We start from the raw sequence: 22,020 nt of genomic DNA on the forward strand, positions 1-22,020 counted from the left end.
AGCCGGATTGTAGCCGAGTTGTAGGCAGGAAGAGAAGCTCCATAATAATTCCTCATTGCCGAGACAGGAAGATCCGGCGCCCCGTAACCTGTCCCTGCCGACGGCCGCTGCGATCACTTCCTTTCATAGGATCCCAACTCCCGTCCTGCGTCTCAGCGGACAAAATACATCAATAATGACGCTTATAGACTATGTTATCAATAGTCAAAACGTAAAGAAACTTAAGTAAATTTAGGACCTATTTGATATAAATGTGGAAATAATACAATCGAGGGAAGACTTGGATGACAGTGGAACTTCGAAGAAAAAATGTGATGGACTTCACGATTGCATAACAACGTGCCTCGTTCCTATCATGAAGGCACTACAATAACTTGACTTAAGAGATTTAAGAATAAGATTTTCAACATTCAATTGGACCCCAACTAATTATTTTGTTGCAAAGATAAATGAAATTTTTGATCAATAATTATTGACGATTTTATTTATGGGATGTGCAAGATTTTGGCATAAGAATATAATTACATGTCATGCTCTAGATGACATTACAATTTATTGGCACACTCTTACCAGCCACAATCCTCAATTCTTTCTTCTGAAGCCAGAGGAAAATCGTGAAAAATCTAAATTCCGGGACTGGTTTCATGAGATAGAAGACGTGAATGCATGACGACATGTTAAGTCATCCTGCTACGAATCAGATTCTTGCTGAAACCTTTCAGTTCGTAGTTGAGTTCAGCCAGTTCAGCTCGTGATTGAGTGGGACTCAATGCTCGCGTCTACATCAATATCGAGCACCAAAAATTTTATTCACTCTGAAAAATTGTCCTGCTTTAGAGCAGCAAAATTTACACGTTTTTTGAAACGGTGAGGACGCAGTGGGTTGAAAGAAAGCACGGACAAATTTAGTAAAACAGCGCGAATGTTATGGAGCGCTGCCGACGTGGGGAATGACTTGTTTCCTGCGTTGGCGTCGTTGTGAACAAGAGTTATTGATCAGCCTGCCATAGCTGAAAAACTTTCCTGGTGCCTCAGACATCCTCTCATATGATCGTCCTTGGGAAGATCCTTGAGGCAGATCTAGGTCCCTAAATACTGGGGAGGGATATAGGTAGAAGGGAAGGGGCTTGTGGTGAGACGGCGTGCTCAGAAACACAGAAAAAGAAAAGGATCTGGCGTCAACATTTCGTCTATTGGATTTATAGTGCTATAAATTGTACCAGTTGCCGGCACTGGAAGAGAAATGTAGGAAGTGCATTTGGGGTGGAGAGCAGGAGTGGGTGTGTGTAGGCTTCGTGCAGGAGATGTGTGTTGTTTTTGTCCATCGTTATAGGATGATTTATTCGCCCCTGCTTATCTTTATACAAATTTTAATGACACGTGTTAAAATAGTGATAGTGTTTCAAAGGTAGGTCCTAGAAGATTGATAAATGTTTCAATTTCGTTCGTGATAACTTTTGGCGAATCTGGTATTATTCTCGTGTATCCTTAAACGCGCATTGAAAAGTTATATTAGATTGAGTTTGGGCTGTATTCATGAAACTGGAATATTTAACAAGCTCTTGGATTTGCTGATCTCAAAATTTATTGATCGGAGAACGGGTTGTCGGTGTAGGTGTTTGCTTACATGCATGTAAAGAGCTTGACTGTATGGCTCCTAGCCGGAAAGGGCTGGGTTGAAAAACTGATGGCTGGAAAGTTGCTGGAATGTATGGCTGGTGGTCTGGAAGTTGCTGGGCTGTGAAACTGGTAGCCAAAAAGGGCTGGGTTGTTAGGCTGATGGTCCGGAAGTGGCTGGTTGTTTAGCTGGTGGTCGGAAAGTGGCTAGGCTGTCAGGCTTGTGGTCTGGAAGTGGCTGGGCAGTAAGGCTGGTGGTCGGGAAGTCGGTGATCTGTAAGGCTGATTGGTCGTGAAGTGGCTGGGCTGCAAGGCTCGTGGTCGAAAAATGGCTGGACTGTTAGGTCGGGAAGTGGCTGAGCTCTATGGCTACAGGCAGCCTGAGGTCCCCGGTCGTACACAGGAAACATAGCGGGTGATGTAGTGCCGCTGTCGCCACCAAATGCTCCCGGCGGCCGACACCTCAACAACAACAACCGCTGACATTCTCACCTACAATGCGGACACGAGTGTTGGCTCGATGCCAGCGATTTTCTCGCGACATTATTAGTTATCGTTACTTTTTGGGGGTTTCTATTGCCATACTTTGGAAATATTTTTGTGAAACTTCAACATTACTTCAGTGTTTAAATCACTGCTATGATTTGTTTTTTAAGATATTTCCCTGATCGGATAATGAGACATGTCGCACAATATCGCAGTCCTCACCAGATTGTATCTAAAAACGAATGAATCCAAACTTAGAAGTATAAAAGAACTTACTTGCGGAAAACTCTAAACCTATTTAGAATAGTTACGAGTAAAAAAAGATTATCAATGATTGATTCAGATCGATACTATTCCATAAGAAGGTTTAGGAAAGACGCGGAGCACTAAAAAGAGGCTTCGTCTTCCATGGTGGGGACGTAAGCTGCATTAACTGATTGAATTAATTTTCATTAAATTGGAATTTTTATTACTGTAACTGCTTATTTATTATAATTTTGTGATAGATTTTTTGAATCTCTTCCTTTATGAGTTTGTTCTTAATTCTTAGTTCTTTTGTGCCTGTGCACTATTTGTATCAATTTAACTATTATTAAATATTAGTAAGCGTAAACTAATTATAAATAAAAAGTATTGCTTTCCATATTTTAGGTAATACTCTAATTTATATTATTACTAGTGATAATATCCCAGCCGCTCGTATGAATTAAAAAAATTGTTCATATATTCGTGACCATTGGACTTCTTATTTATCTCATAATTTCTTGTACGTGAAGGAACTTCTTCATACAATATTCTATGTGTAACGAATACACTTGCTTATTAAGTAAAACAGTGATGTTTGTTCCCTCAGGTTCAGGTTGTGATGTACCGAACTTAACTAACCCCTGTCTCTTATACACATCTAGATGTGTATAAGAGACAGGTGTTGCCTTAGATCGCAGTGTTGCCTTAGATCGCAGAGTTGCCTTAGATCGCAGTGTTGCCTTAGATCGCAGTGTTGCTTCCGACCGAAGTGTTGCCTTGGATCGCAGTGTTGCCTTGGATCGCAGTGTTGCCTTGGATCGCAGTGTTGACTTGGATCGCAGTGTTGCCTTAGATCGCAGTGTTGCCTTGGATCGCAGTGTTTCTCCCTATCGCAACGTTTTCATGGCGTACGTAGCTTTATCCCACTTACGTCATCGCTTCGGCAACACCAAGATCATTATTTTTAATAAATATATACGAAAAAATTCGGCAATGGTAAAGAGATTCGTGTTACCTTCACTCGGTTTTCCAGCCTCGGAATTTGTTAAAGAAAGCCAAGAATATCTCTAATGTTCATGGCTAGGTGGAAGCTTCGATCGTTAAGCCGATAGCGGTTCTAAAAGCTCTGCCGTTATTATGGTGGTTATTGCTCGTATCCATCAGGACTTTACGAGCAATGAAACTTCTATCGTAAACTTGTCTCATCTCGGAAAACAATGAATAAGAAGGAAGCATCGCTGCTGCCGCAACAATGTTAGGCTTCTTTTGTTTCCAGACTAACCAACGGGGCTTTTTCCTTATCAATGTTGCGGTATAGTCCCGCTTACCTCTCTAATCGGTGGCGTTTCTCACTATTACCAAAATTCAGGATACTCATAGACTGTTATTGCATTTTATATCAGAAAGCTTTCCTATTCAAGAAACTAGAAATTAGTAAGGTTAACTCGCAGCTCCAGCCATGAATTTTGCTCAATGTTGTTCCTAAGTTTCGTTCTTTTATGAGTCGTGGGCATTTATCATTGAAGTATCGGGTCAATAATTTATGTAATATCTTTAAATAATCATTATATTTACGGTGGTTGTTAGAAATGAATCTAAAGTTAGTACAAAGTCAGACTCGCTCGATATATACTGTAGTGTTAAAGCATTACGTTAAAATATTTGCAAAATTAGTGCAAATGTTGAATGTAATAATAAAATCCGAATTTAATCTGAACTGTGGCAAATTTCTATTCATTATCTTTTACTATTTTGGATGCAAATAATAAACCGGGTCATGGTCTGATTTTCCATTAAATGTTATTTGAATTCTGGCACTGAAGTCCGTAGAATTGATCGTAGTGCATCCAGTAAATTTAGAAGAATCATTCACATGGTCTTGAGAAATCTTTAGAATCATTCACATGGTCTTGAGAAAAATGAATATAACTCGTTCTTTTATTATTACTAATATGATTTTTGGACTTTCGTCAATACATGAATAACTCGAACGTGTTGGGAAAAATATCCCAACCAGATTTCTTCTTAACTATAGACGAAGAACAAGAACTTTCTTGTTTATATAAACGTAGCCGTAAGCTAGCTTAAGAATTACTATCCCAGAACTCGTGACGAGAAGTTAAAAAAAAAAAGAGTTCGAAACGAGAACTCATGAAGTGCGGTCTCTAAAGTTCCTTAAACTACCTTAACTGTGTCGCCATAGTTTCCTGGATTATTTGCTGTTAAACTACTTATGATTTGTTGTGCACAACCCTTGCTTAATTAATTTATGATTTGGGGTGCATGCTTTTGTCACTTCTTTTTATTGAGCACTTTGGCCAGCCAGCTAAACCGATAGACCTACTTCTTAATATACCTTGAAGCGTAACTTGCGCTCTCTAATGCAAGTATACGAGCTTAATTGTATAAACCTTAAAACTTAACTATTAACTAAACTTGAATGGCCAAAGAGTTCGAAGCTCCTTCCTATGGTGACGATTATTTATTTGGAACTATAGAGTATAGATCATTAACTTGCTTTTGCACCATTACTTAACGCAACTAAATTTAACTCTAAAAGCACAGCTCGACCAGTGCACTTATTTTTCATTAAATAAGGTGAGCATTTATAACTGTCTTCTACGAATTGTGCGATAATGAAATTACTTAACGCGAAGTTTAGGTTCTGTTGTGATATTTACTTTGTTCTGTTCTATGTCCAGTATCCCACCTTGTGAAACATCGTACGTCAGCCTCCCAACTGCTCGCTTGGACCTTTCTTCCCTGAATTCTGGATGCAAGGACGCGAAAAAGGGACTGGCTTCTTTGAGAGAGTTTAAATAAATCTACTTAAATACTTAAATTTGTCTTGGTCCTTTGAAGTGTTCTAAATTAATAAAATTCTAGAAGAGGATTTCCTCCTGCGCTGGGAAAATTCCCAACAAACGTCTCCCCCATTCTGCTGATGTCATGTGATGGCATGATAAATATTTGTATTATAAATAAATCTGGCGTGGCTACCTTGTGATTTTAGTCATGGCTCCCTTTGCCAATTATTTCAGCGTCGTACGTAGTACTTTCTATACAGTAAAGCTAACTGTTTATCTAAGCCTTATTAGGAATTTGGTTCATTATTGGCTTACTGAAAATTATATTGAAAATTTCCAAAAATTGAATGATTTAGTCAAATATTGTATTAATATTCTCGTCCATATGTCCGAAATTTCATTACAAATGGAAAATTTAGTGTGACATGAGTTATGACTAATTTCACTAGATGATCCGCCCTATATTATCCATGGTTCAAATTTTACCCTAAGAATTTTTATTTTCACTGTAATGCTAGAAAATCGACGGGCAAGCATTGAAACCCCCGTTTAATACGTTAATACCGTATATTAATGGCATTTGCTTGTCCCGTATCTGGCTGCATTATTTTCATGCTGTGTTTATAAATGCAAGCAAAGCACCAGCAATTTTTGACAGTTTTATTCATCTCTCTTGCAGATTGTGGCGGATGTAACATGAAGTTCGTCCATCCCCTGCATTACCGGATGCATTGCTCCGTCTTCCATGACCCAAACTACTCCCTCACCATCCGCAAATATCACTGCAAGGTGAGGTGTTTCTTATTAGGTTTTATTTACGTTGTTAAAAGTTCATCTAATCTTGTTTTTCTCGGCGATCATCTGCCGCAAATTCTGTAAACTCACGTAGGCGTAACGGATGAAACTATTTCTGCCGAACTTTGTCTTGTGAAGCTTCGTTATTTTAAGTTATTTGTTATTTTTGCGGCACGTGTTTATCGAAAAAATTGTTTTTAAACATTCACTAAATTTTATTCAGTGGCGGTAGCCGCAATATTTTCGAAATACTTTCCACATCAATAAAATACGCAAAAATTGTTATGCTTCTGAGCAAACTTCAAAAGAATTAACGATTTTTGACTGCTCGGTCCTGTTATACCTAGCCATTTCCACCACATAAAGTCTTTTAATTTGGATGTGAATTTCCATCTCGCTCGTTTTGGGGGCAAGTTTATGCGAGTTCTTTTAATTCCGTTACGAACGCATCGTTTTTGTGAACTCATTTCCTTTGGGAGTTGAGCTGAAGTTTCTGAAGCGAAAGGACTGGGTTTTCCTTCACTAATGACTGGTTTCTTTAAAGCGATTCTGCATGAAGGCTTTTGATGCGGTGGTCCGACTGCGGCCGAGAATATAAATGTGATCCTCAAGCTGAATGTTTTAAATTATGCAGGATTTATTTCAGTTTTGTTAACTTATCTACCTTCATTAACTTATCAATGCAATAAAACTTAATTGCATTGTGGCAGAAATCGTAACGCGTGTTGATATCGAAATGATGCCTTAATTGTTCTCGCTTACAGAAACCCTTCTCATTAAGGCTCCCCTTTACAGTAACTTTACCTGAATGTACCGTTTTGTTATCGATAAAATTCACAAAACTTGTTTCCCAATTGACATTGATCTTTATAAAAAATAATATGTATCATTAAAATCGTAAATCTGTTTTTTTACAACAACACTATTTAACATTAAATTTCGTATAGCATATCATCTAACATGTGCTGTATGATTTTAATCCGTTTATTGTGTAGGCTTACCAATTTCTGACCGTCGTATTGAGCGTCCCTCACGTCTCTCTCGCCGTGCTTTTTGCCTACAGAGCGTAGGATTTAACGGGCTGCTCTTTGCTTACGGAACGGAGGATTTAACGGGCTGCCTTTGGCCTGCGGAGCGTAGGATTTAACGGGCTGCTCTTGGCGCTGTACAGTTCACACTCGGAGAGTAATCTCTATACAAATTTGGCTCAGCAAATTCCTGATATGTAATCTGCCATTTCATTTATTTCATACATAACTTCAGCAGTTACATTTGCCTATCAATTATAAACTAATAACGTGCTAAGTTATGAATTATTCTCACGCTTTTAGATTTTTTGTCTAAATCAGCTGATAACTGATAGTCTTTTTGCATTTTTAAACTTAACGCGAAAAACTTTTTAAGTACACGTGTGAAGAAACAAAAGAAGCAGTCAGAAAATAAAACTGAAATCATCAATGGCTAAAACATTTACGAATTTATTAGACTGATTAAAAAATTTTAAATTAAAACTGACCGCAGACGAGAATCTGTTGATGAATAAAATGGCATTCGCTTTTATTTTCTAAAAAATTTTAAATTAAAACTGACCGCAGACGAGAATCTGTTGATGAATAAATTGGCAATCGCCTTTATTTTCCCTGAAGATAAGCGTTTGACTTAAACGAGTGCTTGAAATCTAGCAACGTGATGAGCGCGCAAAGAATACGTTTTATATGTACAAATAAAACACGTGTGCGTAGAGTTGTACTAGTCACTGTGTATCACATGCAAGGAGTATTCATATAAGTGAATGTTTCTCTGCGCTGAGTAATACTTTGCCACATTGTGACTGCGTGTTACTTTGCCTCCCTGTGTAATACTTTTCCTCCCTGCGTAATACTTTGCCTTACTGCGTAATAGTTTGCCTCCCTGCGTAATACTTTGCCTTACTGCGTAATAGTTTGCCTCCCTGCGTAATACTTTACATCACTGCGTAATCCTTTGCCTTACTACGTAATTCTTTACCTTTCTGCGTAATACAGTTACAACGCCTAAGGAATATTGGTACTTGATGCGTGTAATTAATAGTTTGTGAAAAAAAGTCCATAAAAATTCATATCTTTATAGAAAACGTATTTTCTATAAAGATATGAATTTTTGTGGACTTTTCTTTGCTTTTAAATTCTTAGTTAATTTGCGATTTAAGCAAACAAGTGATATAAATTCATTAATAGTTTGTGTTACTACACCAGGTGTGCGGGCTGGCGGTGCTCGGCAAGGAGAACATCATGCGACACGCGGCAGAGCAGCACGAGGGCCGGGGCGCTTACCAGTGTCAGTTCTGCAAGAAGGTGAGACGCGACACGCGCGACTGCCGCGATAATAAGTTGTTCATTTGCTCGTCTGGTAAAACTCACTTGCTTATTTGAGCGTCAGGGTTAAAAACTATGTTGAATTATTGATAAAGGAAAAAAATTTTATGATGGTCCGTAACGCTAAAAAATATAATTTGAAAATTTATGAACAAGAAATTCCAAACAGAAATTTCATTTTCAGATCAGGAAGTTCAAGAATATTCAATAAATGATTTCTATCACATTTATATATTTAAATTTGATGCATAATTATGTGAATGAGTTTCAATCTTAAATATAACCTGCGTTCGGATTGCATTACCTAAAGAAAATCAAAAATTGATCCTAGAATCTTTTTCAAAATATCCTGTCAATTTTTCGATATCTTTGTGTCGTTTTTTTTACTTTAATTGCCTGTACATTCACTTTACCAGGCTTCAAATAGTTTTCAATAAACTTCAATGAATATGCATAACAGGCGGTTATTATTACTAATGCAATCTAGGATTTGAAAGCTGTACCAAAAAGTATTTAATATGATGTCATACATGTTAAGATTCTTTTAACATTTCTAATTGTTTTAACAGATTTATTCCAATAATCATTTTGATATTTGAAAAGTGAAATAATCAGTGATCAAATGCCATGAAATTTTTCGCAAACTCAATTTTTTATACAGATCAATATTTTAAACTCAAATGTTTGCACTTATCAGTATTATTATAATTCATTTTGACATTACGATGCCATCAGCGGCGCTTTCTGATGCGTAGGTTTTATAACCGATTTGTACACTTTTCATATAACTTTTCATGACGTTAATAATTGTTTTGAATGTTACGCCCAATAATCCATGATTTGCTTGATATCAATATCTTCTTACAACTTCCAATTATTTCAATTTGCAAACAATTTCTCCTCATTTGTCAAAGAGTTCCTATCGTAGATATTCGATGATATTGAAGCTCTTCCCAAAATAATGAACATGACGTTATTGATATCAAGTGAACTTATATTTTATCTAACAATGTTAATTCGGTGTAAATAATAACACTCATGTCAATAACATACAATGGAACATTTTATTGTATTGACTTACTTACGTGCATGTTTTCTCCGGCACTATAGTTCCTACTACTCCTGCTTGCGCCTGTATATATTTAAGGTCACTAGGCTGCTCTGGATCCAAATTCTCCGAAAACTTTATCTACAATAAATAAATTAATGGCCATTATTTGATGAAACATTTTTTGTAACCGCAAAACTTGAAAATGAAATTAATAAAATTTCCGAACTTTTGATTCGTTTTCATTTCTCAGAACCTGGATTTCAGAGCGTTTGTTTTGCTTTGGCCGTGCACTCGAAACTTCACTTATTCCCCCTTCCTTGTTGTTTATCCTGCACTTCTCGTTTCCCTTGTGTGTGTACCCACCACTTTTTAATAACAGTTGCTTGTTTTATCCGCATTCTTTTTGAGCATTGCTTGTTTGCCATGCACTTTATGCATGCCTGTACCTGAGTGTCGCATGTTGCTTGCTGCTGCCTTTGCTATGGGAAGCGCTTTTAGTAAATTCTATCACACGCTTTTTCTCTGCAGTCGAATGAGACACTTCGGTAATTTTGGGAATAATATAGTTATTCCCATACTAGTTCTAACATGGATGTTTTCCGATCTCATTTGCCGTAATGATGAACGGCGAACTGATGTAATTTTGATGAAACTGCTCCAATTATATATTGCTATGGAGAAATACACTGGCTTAGATTAAATTTGTTTTAAAAAAAATTACTTGATAACTTAAGCAAAGTTAAATTGAGTTTACAGAACAGCATGCAAGTAAATAGTTCATCATTAAATTGTATTAAAATTGCTAAATTTTTTTAAGAAGACAGATATTTTGAAATGAGAATGTGCGTAAAATGCACAATGGCCATAAATTTTCGATACTGGATTTAGAAAAGATGCGTTTAATATCGTGGTAATGACGGAAGTTCCCACTCAATAATACTTAAGTGTGCTTTGCTATGGCAGCTGGAGTTATCTGATAATGACGCGCTTCAACCGTACAATCGGGAACTCGATTGTGAAAATAACAAGAATTACATGCCGAGCATTCCAGTGCTAGTAAACAAGGTCACGATATCAGTGATGAAGTGTCAGACTAGCAGTGCAGTTAGTTTTTGTAGAAAATAATGAAATGATGCCGTCAGCATCTGCGCCTGAAGAGTATATACGAATATAGAAATTCTACTCTTCAATTCGTAATGTAGGATGGTTATTGATAATAAAATCTTAGTGCATGCTGTACGCATTTAAATTCTCAGCATATATCATTAGCATAGCTCCATTGAATACTTCTTAGTATAAAGTAGATTCTTACTCACGGTATCGGTTGATCCTGATCTCTTTTGACTGTACACACATGCATACACAGTAGTATCACTTTACCGAGAAATTTTAATACACATTTCACGTACGAGACATATATGCTCAGCTCGGTCTCTCACCGCAAGTTTTTGATTAGATCAAACGATCGGGTAGACTGGTTTTCTTGGCCGAGACCCAACTTGAATTGTCTATAGGGAGCTTCTGTGTGCTTGATCGCATGGGAAGTCGATACATTGATGTGGTAGACTTAATAATGACATTGTTAAGAAGAGTTTGGCCTCTCCTTCCAATGCTTGATACATCGCGGGAGTCACTAGCATGACACCTCCTCAGACTCAACAAAGCTTCGGCATATATCCCGTGATTTTCCTCAACCCAGATCAACGTAGTCAAAAACTTAAGACGAATGCGTTAGTCTTTATATTGTTTTGAATTCTATCACAATGGCTTGATGAATACTATTTAAGAGTGGAGTCTTATTTTCTCATCCCTTTTGAGTAACGGTAACTAATTAAGTCTGGGTTGAGAGTGCTGTATTGTGCATTGCGAGTAATAGTGCTTAGTATAGTCGATGTCTTGCCTCCCAAGTATAGAAGCATCTATAATATTTCACCACCACAACCACCACCACTGTCCTCTCCATGGCTTGTCCGTCGGAAAGTGTTTCTCATTCTTTATCCTCTCATCTTCCGGCTTCAGTCGGGTGATCTTCCGCGCTTCCGTTGTTTCTTCGGTAAACTCTGGGTGTGCATCGGCTCGAACTTGTTCACCGCCTTGTGTGGTTAACACTCGCTTCTCCTCGATTTGTCTTCTCCTGAAATTCTTACGAAGAACTTCTCCTGTCTGGTGCTGGGTTGGCTAGAAGAGGATGGACTGGTTGGTGTCATTCGAAATGCGAGTTCTCCTTGTTTTTCCCGCTGTAGGAAATCGATATTTGTTGCAAACTGTATAGTGACGACAACAAAACTATAGCTAAATTTTTTGCTTCGGATTTTGATAATCGCCTGGCGCTAAAATTACTGTATCATTGTATTATGATTGAGGGAGGTTGCGTCTGCAACGCGTAAAGTAGGAAATACGGGAATCTCTATTGCGCACTAGCTCTTCTTCCTTCAGCCAGCAATACAGACACTGCAGAGGACGATTCTCGGCGCGTTAATAAAAGGTAATGTGATGTTAACTGTGTAAATTATCTGCGTGTCATCAGATATCTTTCTTATGGACGTCAGAAATTAAGTTCAACCGTTAATATAGGGAAGCACCGAAGAGCATCTAACTGAACTGTAAAAAAACCGCACACCAAATTTCAAGTTCAAACTCACCACTTGATACTACACATTTTCTAATAGACATTTTATACCGCTCTCAGTTTTAAACAATACTTTCCTAATTATATATATATATCCTAAAATTTATTTGCACGTTCTATTCATACCATGCACCTTTTGAAGTTTTCATATGTTTTCCTGGCACAGTCGTATTTTAATTACTACATTTCTATGCACTGCCGTCTGGCTCACCTATATAATGTTCATGACAAATTTATCTCTTTTTATATATCGAGATTTTTGCTACTCCTTTGTATTATTTCGTCTTCTCGTACATCTTATCGGGTTGTTCTTTACAATCTATATGCATTTTGAAGCTCACACTTTTTTCCATTGGAACCAGTTTAGTCGTTCTCTGGCTTTTACTCTTGTCGTCTAATAGAGCAATGCGCTTCCTTCATATTCTCGAATTCTCACATCCCGGCGATGATCACAATTGCCCTTTCAAAAACCAATTTTCTATCCATGTATTTTGTAAATGAACTACTTAAACACTCTTAAATATCCGGTAGTTTTGTGCACTCAATAAAAAAACCGTCTTAAAATCTTGACTCTGCATGTAGGATACCAAATAGTAGTTCAGCCAACAGTTCCATACTTCAGCCTCACAATTAGATAGGCGAAGGCAACGAGCCACGAAGAACAATTCTGGTGCCGTATTTTTCCATCACAATTGATGCCATTGTTTTCATTATTTTAATTTTCATTATGTTACCGTTAGAAGTCCCATTTACCTTTATTTCATCATTTTGCTTCTAAAAAAATCTATTTCTGTTCTAATTACCATTGAAATAAATTTTGATCCGGTGAGTTATTTTACTTAATATATGTCGGTTGTGTCTGGGTTGTTTGAGTTGAAAAACGTCGCTCCTCGACTCATGGATGATGAGTAACCACCCTTCAACACCGCAAATAAAACGGCGGGAATAATTGTTACTGAATAAGAAATGGCAACGCTTTCATAATAACTAATTTTTAAACGTTTAAAACGAAACACCGTTGCTCTCAAAAATAGTATGAAAATTTTACGGTCTTCATTTATGATTCAAATTCTTCGGCTCTTCCATTCTGTACCTAATCAGTTTATTTTTGCGAATTATTCCCCAGTGATTCTTGGGTATCAGACCATCCGTGCGAACTAAAGAACAATATCCTGAAAATGATCTATAGGAGGCATGTATCATTATGATACCAAGCTGATTTATTTCCAAAATTGTTTCTAAGAAATTCTCATGAAAATGTGTTCTTCGTGGCTCGATGCTCTTAGTGTACTTTGTTTGTGAATCTGAGTTATTTGTAGGCGCTCCCTGACAAAGAAGGAAACGCTATTTCAACGCCATTGTGCTTAATCCGTCGAATACCTTTTGAATTGGCAAAAATATTGCCATCTTGTACGAAAGTCATTTGAATTGAAGCTTATCGTTACGATCGTTACAGCTGAAGCAGCTATAGTCTCATCGAGAGCGCTTTCACGTTAAGGCATCATTTGTTTTTAAAACTTTTGTACCCTGATCACCCACAACAAAGTCTACTCCCATCCAAGTTAGATAAAAAGAGCCTCATTGGCAGAAAATGAAAGGAGACGGCTGCTTCCGTTGCCAAATTTCGTGGGGAAAAGCCTTGAGGGCTGATGATATGAGGGAGAGCCTCAACCCTGTTTTAGTTAACGCGAAGGAAAGGGGGCTCCGTAAATAGACCTGAGGACAAGAGAGCCAGAGAGTTGAGCAGTGGCGTTGTCACTTTACAGTTCTTCCTCCGCCTGAACTACTTGGACATGCACCGCACCTACGGATGCGCCGCCAACCCTCAGCGCACTCGCCCGCTCTGTGACTTTTGCGGACGCAAGTTTTGTCAACCGCAGAAACTGAAGGTGCACATCAAGCGAATGCACAGCGGTGAGTGGCACAGCTTCCTTCACATGAACGCGTGCGCGAGAATTGCGGTTCATTTGGCTTATTGGTCTCATTTTTGCTTCTAGTTTCTGCTGATGTATTGTGGTCGTTCAAAGATGGTGGACGCGAGTTTTGGCTCGAAGGTGGTCAGTCGAAATAAAGATAATGTAGTTGTGGTGTTTCGTTCCGTTTGTCTCGAATTGGTTCATTAATGTCGAAAAGGGATTTGCATTGACAGTGGTGGTGTGAATTACGTGGAGTGGACACATGCTGGCTGTTGCGAGAGCTCTTGCTTTTACGGTAAGGTAGTCAGTGCCGGGGAAACCATTGCACTCACCACAAACTCCTCATCTTCTGAAGAGATTGTGGCTAATGTATAACTAAGATCTCATTGCCGCTGGCTCGCATATTAGAGCCCTTAGACCTCATCTCACTTGTCCGTCCCAGTAAGAAGTTTGAAGGCTGTGCGTGCAATGGTACAGATGATGCCACGTAGTAGAGCTTATTGTGTGTTCCTGCTTTACGAACGGGACAAAACAGTTCTTCCTGAGGCTCCATTCTCTGGACATGCACGTGACGTACTCGTGTAGCCGTAACCCAGCTCGGGTTTTTCCCCTCTGCGACTACTGCGGCAAGAAGTTCTGTCAGCCTCAGCATCTCAGGTCACATCAGAAGCGTATGCATGCAGGTCAGTGACTGCCTTTTGTGGACAGCTGGATCTCTTTTAATCAATTTACATACAAATTTAATCTCATACTAGATGAAAATGTAAATGCCCTCCAATCTAGTCCAAAACCTTATTTGACTCATTGATACTATAAGTTTCAAGTTATCTCCGGCTAACTTGAACTAGTTAGCCGGAGAGGTTCTAGCTATAGGCTAGAGATAGCGTAAATAAAGCTTGAATATTCCTGCCAGACATGTCGGAGGTGCTACGGGAGTTCCAGTGCAAGATGTGCTTCAAGATCCTGGGCTCACGCGCGGCGCTGCAGCGGCACCTGAAGGAGGTGCACCATAAGGTATCAGGCGGCAAAGAGGTACGGGCGGCCACCAACGATCAACGGAGCTTCTTATTTCTTTTATTTTTCATCGTTTTTATTAAGAAAAAACAGCTTGCAACCGCTTTGCTCTGCTCCTTCTTGAGATTTGCTTCTGTTCAGCTAAATTTCCTGCCGTTTTCTCGAGTGCTTGTTGCTATTAATATAATTTTACCTCTTTCTTTTTCTTTTCAAAGTTAAACCGTTCAGAGCCAACGTAATAGTTAAGTTACTGAAACAATACTTTAATCATTTTTTTTTGCCGTTTCCGATTTATTCAAATATTGGCTTTTTTACGCTTGAGCGATTGACGTGGTGCTAGTGGCTGGGAGATTATTTTGTATTTTAGCTCTAATTGTGTGTGTATTTTAACACGGCTTAAATAATCTGGATTAGATTGCCAATATATTCTCAAGATTTGTTCAACTTTTTGATAATTGCATATTTTTTTATAACGTATCAAACCAGCCTCTACAGAATGCATTTTGTAAAATCGTGTGTAAACATCACTATGTATTTTAATATTTATACATAACTATATTTGCTTTTGCTGCACAAAACGAACTTGCTTTTTCGCTTTGCCTTGTGATTCTTCATGTAAGATATAATTTAAATGTAGGTTCCATCTTTCTTCACCGGTGCGTTTCACGGGTGCGCCTTGGAACTTATTTTATCTAACTAATCCAAGTTCCTTCAATTAAAATGATCGTTGAGGATATTTCCGGAAAAAATAACGATTTACCTTATTATTTTTATTTATTATTCCACGTCTGGTAATGGTATTTTTGCACATTTTTTGTGTAACTACCGTATGTCAGCTGAGCTTCAAATATGGCTTATTCAGACACATGGCTTCAAATTGGTATTGAATGTTGAATGCCTCCAACGTTGAGTCGTCCTTCAGATCAAACTAAAGTATTGATTGTTCAATTAACTCGGTAACAGTTAACATTCATTACGTGATAGCAAAATTTGTTGTTAGTTTTAAAAAATTACATTAACGTTAGATTTTTCATTTGACATTTCGCGTCCGGCGAGAGAATCGCGATGCCATGCAAACGTTAGTCGCTCGTTGCCCAGCGACATCACGCCTATTTTGATATAAAGGTGTTCCGCTGGCCGTATCTAAGATACTGTTCAGCTTGAACTGACGAATGTTCTATGTAGGAAACAGCGTACAAATATAACATTATTTATTGGTTGGATTCACGACTTACAGAGAAAGCCGATAATTAGCTTTAATCTAATGAATCATATTGGGAGAGGTTGGCAAATTGGAAGGAAATTAGTACGAAGCGACGGCCTTTCAGGTAGACGATTATGAATTATTTATTGAAAACACGAATCGAATAATTTGCTGACTCGCGTATTCTTCGGATCTGAAAACTTGAATTCAATAAAAATTTATTCGTTTTAAAATTCCGCTTCTCACATTTACGAAATTACTTGCTGAAATCAGACCCTTATAAGTTCATACCCCGCTACCTTCATTTCGTAGTGAATTTATTTTGGCTAAACCAAGTCATTTTCCTCTTACAGCCGTAGTCACTTTTTCTTACAACATATACTAATCAATTACTAGTAAGTTTTACTAACACTCAGTTCTATTTCGTTCAAGTGAAGGTTTTCTAAGTGAAATAGAGCATCTGTCGCTCCAGGTATCGATGGTGGCCAGTCCGATCTAAGAGACCCTGTAGCATAGACCCGCCTCCTCCCTACTCACGTCGTGTCAACAATAAAAACATTGTTTACAGACTCCCTAGTACAATTTTTAGAGATCAAAATCTCCTTAGTTTAGAGAATCATGTTCAAATGCTCAAACAATCGATTAGATTAACAAATTCGTAAATCAAACGAATTTTTTTTTTTGCTAGTACAGTAGTATACTACATTCCCCGTTTTTATTGATAATAATTTTAATGAATTTATCAGAGCTGTGACTCATAATATCTTGGCAGTGAAATAATTTATGAGACATAGACATAGTTTCTTCTAGTACTTAGGACGCCTTTTTCGAAATCATTCTCAAATTACAGTTTAGGCGTACCTAGCTTTGTTTCATCAAAGTTCAAATACCCCTTCGATGACTAATCCCTGATATCGATTACTCAACGTGGTAATTTCGTGGCAGTTCTATTTCATTTTTATCAGTACCTTTTTTGGATTATCAAAGCATGTGAACGACTAAATCCAATGGTTTATAAAATATAAAAACTTTTTCATCCATATGATCGAATTAGAAAAGAATTTTGAGCTATTAATAATTTATTTTAGAGGTGGAAATAGAGATTTTTTATGATGCCGGATAATAACTGTGAAATCGAAATAGAAATTAGCGTGTTGCGCCATGGTTTCGAATTCCTCCTTCCGCTGAGCGCAGAAATTTTTTATAACCCGGCATTTGATTTCAGAAATCATCCAGGGTGCATACATTTTTTAAATTTGATTCGCGCAAAAAATGTGTTTTATACTAATTTTTCTGCGCATGCGCATTTTTTCTTCTAGTTATCCGATTTGGTACAATTTTGTTCTGATTTTCGGAAGTTGTTTTAGAAGAAATTCTACCCGTTTTTGGATAATATTGCATGGCTGTTTCTTCAATGATGAAATAAACTTTTTCAGTAGAACGCAATGATAGCTTCTGTAAATTTGTGGCCATTTTTTCAGATTTTTTTTCTGAAATAGATCTACTAAATACCGTTGTTTCAGCTATTGCCGATAGACTGATAGTCGTGTTTAAATGATTTTTTATGATATTTTTGATAACACTGATGTATGTTATTTATTTTAATTTTTCTTGTTAGCAAGAAAAATTTTTTCGATTCAGATTAACTTTTCATAGATTTATCTGCATAGATCACTATTTATAAATGTTAATGAAAATAACCACCTTACAATCCTGACTTTGTGTACCGTGACCAAATTTTTTAATAAACCTTAATGCACGTCGTGGTTGAGAAAACAATAAAATGCGTTCGTTATTAACCAATCCTGCGTTCAGGACCTGAGCACAGGGGCAACCTGCGACCGCTGCGGCAAGATGTTCCAGAACAAAAGCAACCTCAAGATCCACATGCTCACGCATTCCGGCGTCAAACCATTCAAGTGAGTGAGATGCAACTCAAAGAGAAACAATTAGGCCTTATGGAAGTGTCACTTATATCTATCGAAAACCAAATATATATCGAATAAATCTCTCGACAAATGGAAAATGCGCAATTTTATTCTATCATTGATTGAACTGTATTATCTTGGATAGGATTTTGTTGTGGAAATTTCCAATCACAATTGTCTAATTAAGGAGAAGACTAATTTTCGATTTGTTGAATAATTTTTACGGTGATGCATACTTTGAATTAGTGTTGATTATTACGTTTTGGTCACTATTATTTTGTCGCAGATGTATCGAGAGCGGCTGCAATGCTGCCTTCACCACCAAGCAGTGCCTGCAGTTCCACTACAAGAAAGTTCACGGTTATACTGGTGACGGAATGCCTAAAATCGAACGCTGCATTCCCTACACTTTCGATTCGTATTCAGGAGGACTGGTCCCTGACCCAGGACGTGGGAAAATACCTCCAATGCCTTCATCTTTGGAACAAACATCGGTGATTTCGAACCCGAACTCGCCTTCTCAGTCATTGGATATGACACAGACCACCATGCCGCTGCATCACGAAGAGCCTCCAATTTCCCCCATGACATCGGACAGCGAGTCGCACAGTCGGCAGGACGAAGTCTTGCTGGACGTTGGCAAGCTTCCTCCAGCAGCCACGCTACATGGATACGTTGCCAAGTATGCGGCCGCGGCTACAAGACTCGTCAGTAAAGGTTCTAGAAAATGGCTGGGAGATTCTCTGGAGCTGTACGACAGAGACCAGCAGGATACATCGTCTAGTGGAGGCAGAGATATTTACGACTTCGAGGAGCGGATAGACTCGGATCTGCAGAGACGTCGGGAGAAAGAAGAACTAATCGGAGTCGAAGACGAGAGATTATTGAGGCGGGAGTCTAACGCTTCACTGCTTGTTGAGGCAGCTCTCAGTGTTGCAGAGCTACGTGGTTACGGTTCAGGGCGATGTTCTCCAACACTGCAAACATCCCAGAGCGATCAGCTGCAACTGCCGCACGAAGCCGCTCTTGCTACTCACATTCGTTACACGACGAGCGAGGATGAGCATCGTCATCTGGGATACACTCTCGAAAGAGAATACGACCCTCGATCCCTGCCTGAGGTCATGGTCGTTCAAGACAATCTCTCTCAGCATGATCTTAACGATCAGCTACATTTGGATACAATACCGTCGTCTTCGTCCAACGACTCCGTAACTCCCCTAAGTTCCGCCACTCTTTCGTCCTCTGCTCTTTCCCTTACACTCTCGAGCAACAGCTCGCTGGCCACGTCATTATCTCCTTCGTCTCCGTTACCCGTGGCTCTGCCCCCATCAAGCACCGTACTTTCTTCGTCTCTCGTGAGCAGCACAAGCATGGAGCCAAGCTTGCACGTCCTTGAAGAACTACCAGCTCTAGATATGACTTACAAACAGTACCGTATTGTTCCGGAGACATCCGTCTCACATGACCATTTATTGGCCGCCACGCCTTTGGATGAAAATTCGGCATCGATGGGTCTCGAGGTGCTCACGAGTTCAGGGTCAAGTAACATTGTTACTGTAATGTCGCCATCTCGCCACGACCATTTATCAGAACAGCTTCCTCTTCCCGAACTTCAGCCTCACGATTTCCGTGGGCTCCCGGCCCTCAAGTCTCCGGATGGGCAGCGATCACCGACATATTTGTCATCCAGTCCTACGCATGATGTCCTTAGAACTTATCTAATTCCTTCTGACGCATTGCGTTCGTCATCATTTACGCTGGAGCAAGGGGTTGACATGAGCCGGACTAATTTATTCATCCGTTACACCAGCGATCCTTCAGGAACACAGCACAGGACAACGACGATTTACGAGTTGGACAGACCACCTTCTCACTCTCTGGATCTCACTCTCCCGAGGGCCGACCACCAGCGAGATCTGTCCCCTCTGGGGCCACTCTCACGTTCCTTATCCCCGGACCCTCAACTATCTCCCGGCACCACAACGCACCTTTCCCCACATCACCACCTATCGCCATCTGAACACGAACAAGGTTCTCAGAACCACCTCACGCTCTACACGCAGCTGTCGTCTCATGTCCAGCTGCCTCCATACTCGCACATCACGACCCTCAATCAGATGAGCCCAGGGAATAGGCCTGACAGCGTGAGTCCTGATGTTAACAACATGGATCGTATCCCTATTTCATCTCATAGTCCTCCAGACACCACGATGACCATAAATTCCAGCAACGGTCCTCCACTTCCCCCAATCAGCCGCATTGTATCCACGAGTCAATTCTACAGTTCCCGGTCCATCCTCCCTCGCCACGACTTCAGCCCCACGACTTTACCTTCTTACAGCGAACCCCTGCTTGCTGGGGAGTCCAGCAGCTCCCTTACTACCGTGGTGGCTGCTAACAAGGAGCGCTCCTCCTCTCCATACAGCCAATATCCCAACTCCCCATACCAGCGTTACCAAGACCTCCCCTCTCCGCCATCATATCAATATCAGTATTATTGATGTACAAGCGTACCGTGAAACTGATCAGTATTCTGCTACAATAATTCTCTCACTATATTTCTATATTTTCTTCCAGTGCAGTACTAATAGGGAGTAAATATTGTTAATGTGAATATCCGTGTCGTGTAATGATTGGTATCGCGTATAAGACTTATTGTAATTCCTTTGAATGATGAGATTACCCTTTCGAACCAGATGTTGTGGAGCTGAGGCATTCTCAGAATTTACTCTTTTTAAGGTCCTACTTTTATCCTTCAATAAGGATTGGAAAAAATTTCCTTTCTTTCCATTTTCCACATGATTACCTCATAAGATGTTGTGTAATTTCCATGCCATGATTCTCATGTTAATTTAAGTTAGTTAATCAACTGTATAATGATAGCCTTTTTCGGCTTCATACTTTTGGCGTCGACAGTCAACGACCTCAAAGAATTGACGCATCGTTAATCTATGGCTTCCCTTTTGACTATGACTGCAATTTATTTACTGTTACCTTTATAAGAAATGATCGTTTCACAATAGTGAATGATCTATGATACTGTAAATATATTTCCGTACTTTGAAAGTTACCCATTTCGTGCGGCTCAAAGAGCCATATTTTTTAGCAGCTCCAAACGTTTAATGTAATGAAATTGTTTAAGCCAAGTGCAGCAACTTCTTAATTGTTGAGCGCATGGCAAATGAATTGTGCCAAAGCTACCAATGGGACGCAAGGAACGGAGTAAATAAAATATTGGTTAGATTGATCGATTTCAAGCCAGATTCGAGGCCAGTTTAGACGTGTGTTTATATAGAAATTATGCAAAGCGTAGATTTATGCAAGCTGCTTGTCACTCGAAATATCAAAAAATAACCGAGCATTGAATTCATATTATATTGCTTCAGTGAACTACGTGCATCAACGAAATTTTGTAACTAAGCGTGGCAGTCTCTCCTTGACCGTATGTACGCACGGAAATAGTTGACTTTATTTAGATTTTAGACTCTCATCAAATTTTGAACTATGCCATTTTCCATGGCTGTGCTCATCACTTCTCATTTAAGATTCTCTTAGCTTAACATTTGTGCCGGAATTTTGTTTTATCCAAGATAAATAACATGGTTGGATGCAATCGGCCTGATTTGCTTGGTTGTCATCCGGCTCCTGGATTCAGGCGTGGATTCGCTACTGCTACTGGTCCGTAATGTTTGCTTGTTTTAGATCATGACCTGTAAACTTGATTGAAAGTAGATTTTTCATCGATTCTCGATGCTCATTGTTCGATGTGCCAATGTATTAGGTTGGAATGTGGAAGTATTATTTCAAGACTCTTTCGTGTTCGTGCCGTTAGTGAGACGGGAGTAAGAGACCTGTAGGTCGCATAAGTTGTACGTTGTTAGTTTATGTGTTCGGTGATACTATATCTTTACTACGTAAATGCGTGTGTGACAGACCGTAACATTGGTCTTTTGTTTGAAGCAATAATGTG

General features: G+C 39.0%; 2 protein-coding genes across 2 annotated transcripts in view; both read left to right on the forward strand.

Annotated features, from left to right (window-relative positions):
* The window catches only part of LOC125178299, an 80,689-nt gene extending 77,269 nt beyond the window's left edge, over positions 1-3,420 (forward strand). The window contains exons 5-6 of the mRNA XM_047881724.1: positions 2,957-2,992; positions 3,383-3,420. Coding sequence (XP_047737680.1) covers positions 2,957-2,992; positions 3,383-3,420 — 74 coding nt within the window. The remainder of the gene's footprint in view (positions 1-2,956; positions 2,993-3,382) is intronic.
* Positions 3,421-5,838: 2,418 nt separating this feature from the next.
* On the forward strand, positions 5,839-20,803 carry LOC108671995. The gene is made up of 6 exons (XM_047881723.1): positions 5,839-5,945; positions 8,186-8,284; positions 14,437-14,584; positions 14,815-14,933; positions 17,935-18,038; positions 18,334-20,803. The coding sequence occupies exons 1-6, from the start codon at positions 5,853-5,855 to the stop codon at positions 20,549-20,551; spliced, it is 2,781 nt and encodes a 926-aa protein (XP_047737679.1). The 5' UTR covers positions 5,839-5,852; the 3' UTR covers positions 20,552-20,803.
* The last annotated feature ends 1,217 nt before the right edge of the window (positions 20,804-22,020 follow it).

This window comes from Hyalella azteca, unplaced genomic scaffold, assembly GCF_000764305.2.
Source record: "Hyalella azteca isolate HAZT.00-mixed unplaced genomic scaffold, Hazt_2.0.2 contig8717, whole genome shotgun sequence".
Taxonomy (NCBI): Eukaryota; Metazoa; Arthropoda; class Malacostraca; order Amphipoda; family Hyalellidae; genus Hyalella; species Hyalella azteca.

Bases quoted from the DNA above. Each gene is read 5' to 3' on its own strand.
- LOC108671995 (XM_047881723.1), top strand. From the start codon at position 5,853: ATGAAGTTCGTCCATCCCCTGCATTACCGGATGCATTGCTCCGTCTTC. The intron at 8,285-14,436 runs GTGAGACGCGAC...GGGACAAAACAG, and splicing joins AGTGTCAGTTCTGCAAGAAG to TTCTTCCTGAGGCTCCATTC. The intron at 14,934-17,934 runs GTACGGGCGGCC...TCCTGCGTTCAG, and splicing joins AGGTATCAGGCGGCAAAGAG to GACCTGAGCACAGGGGCAAC.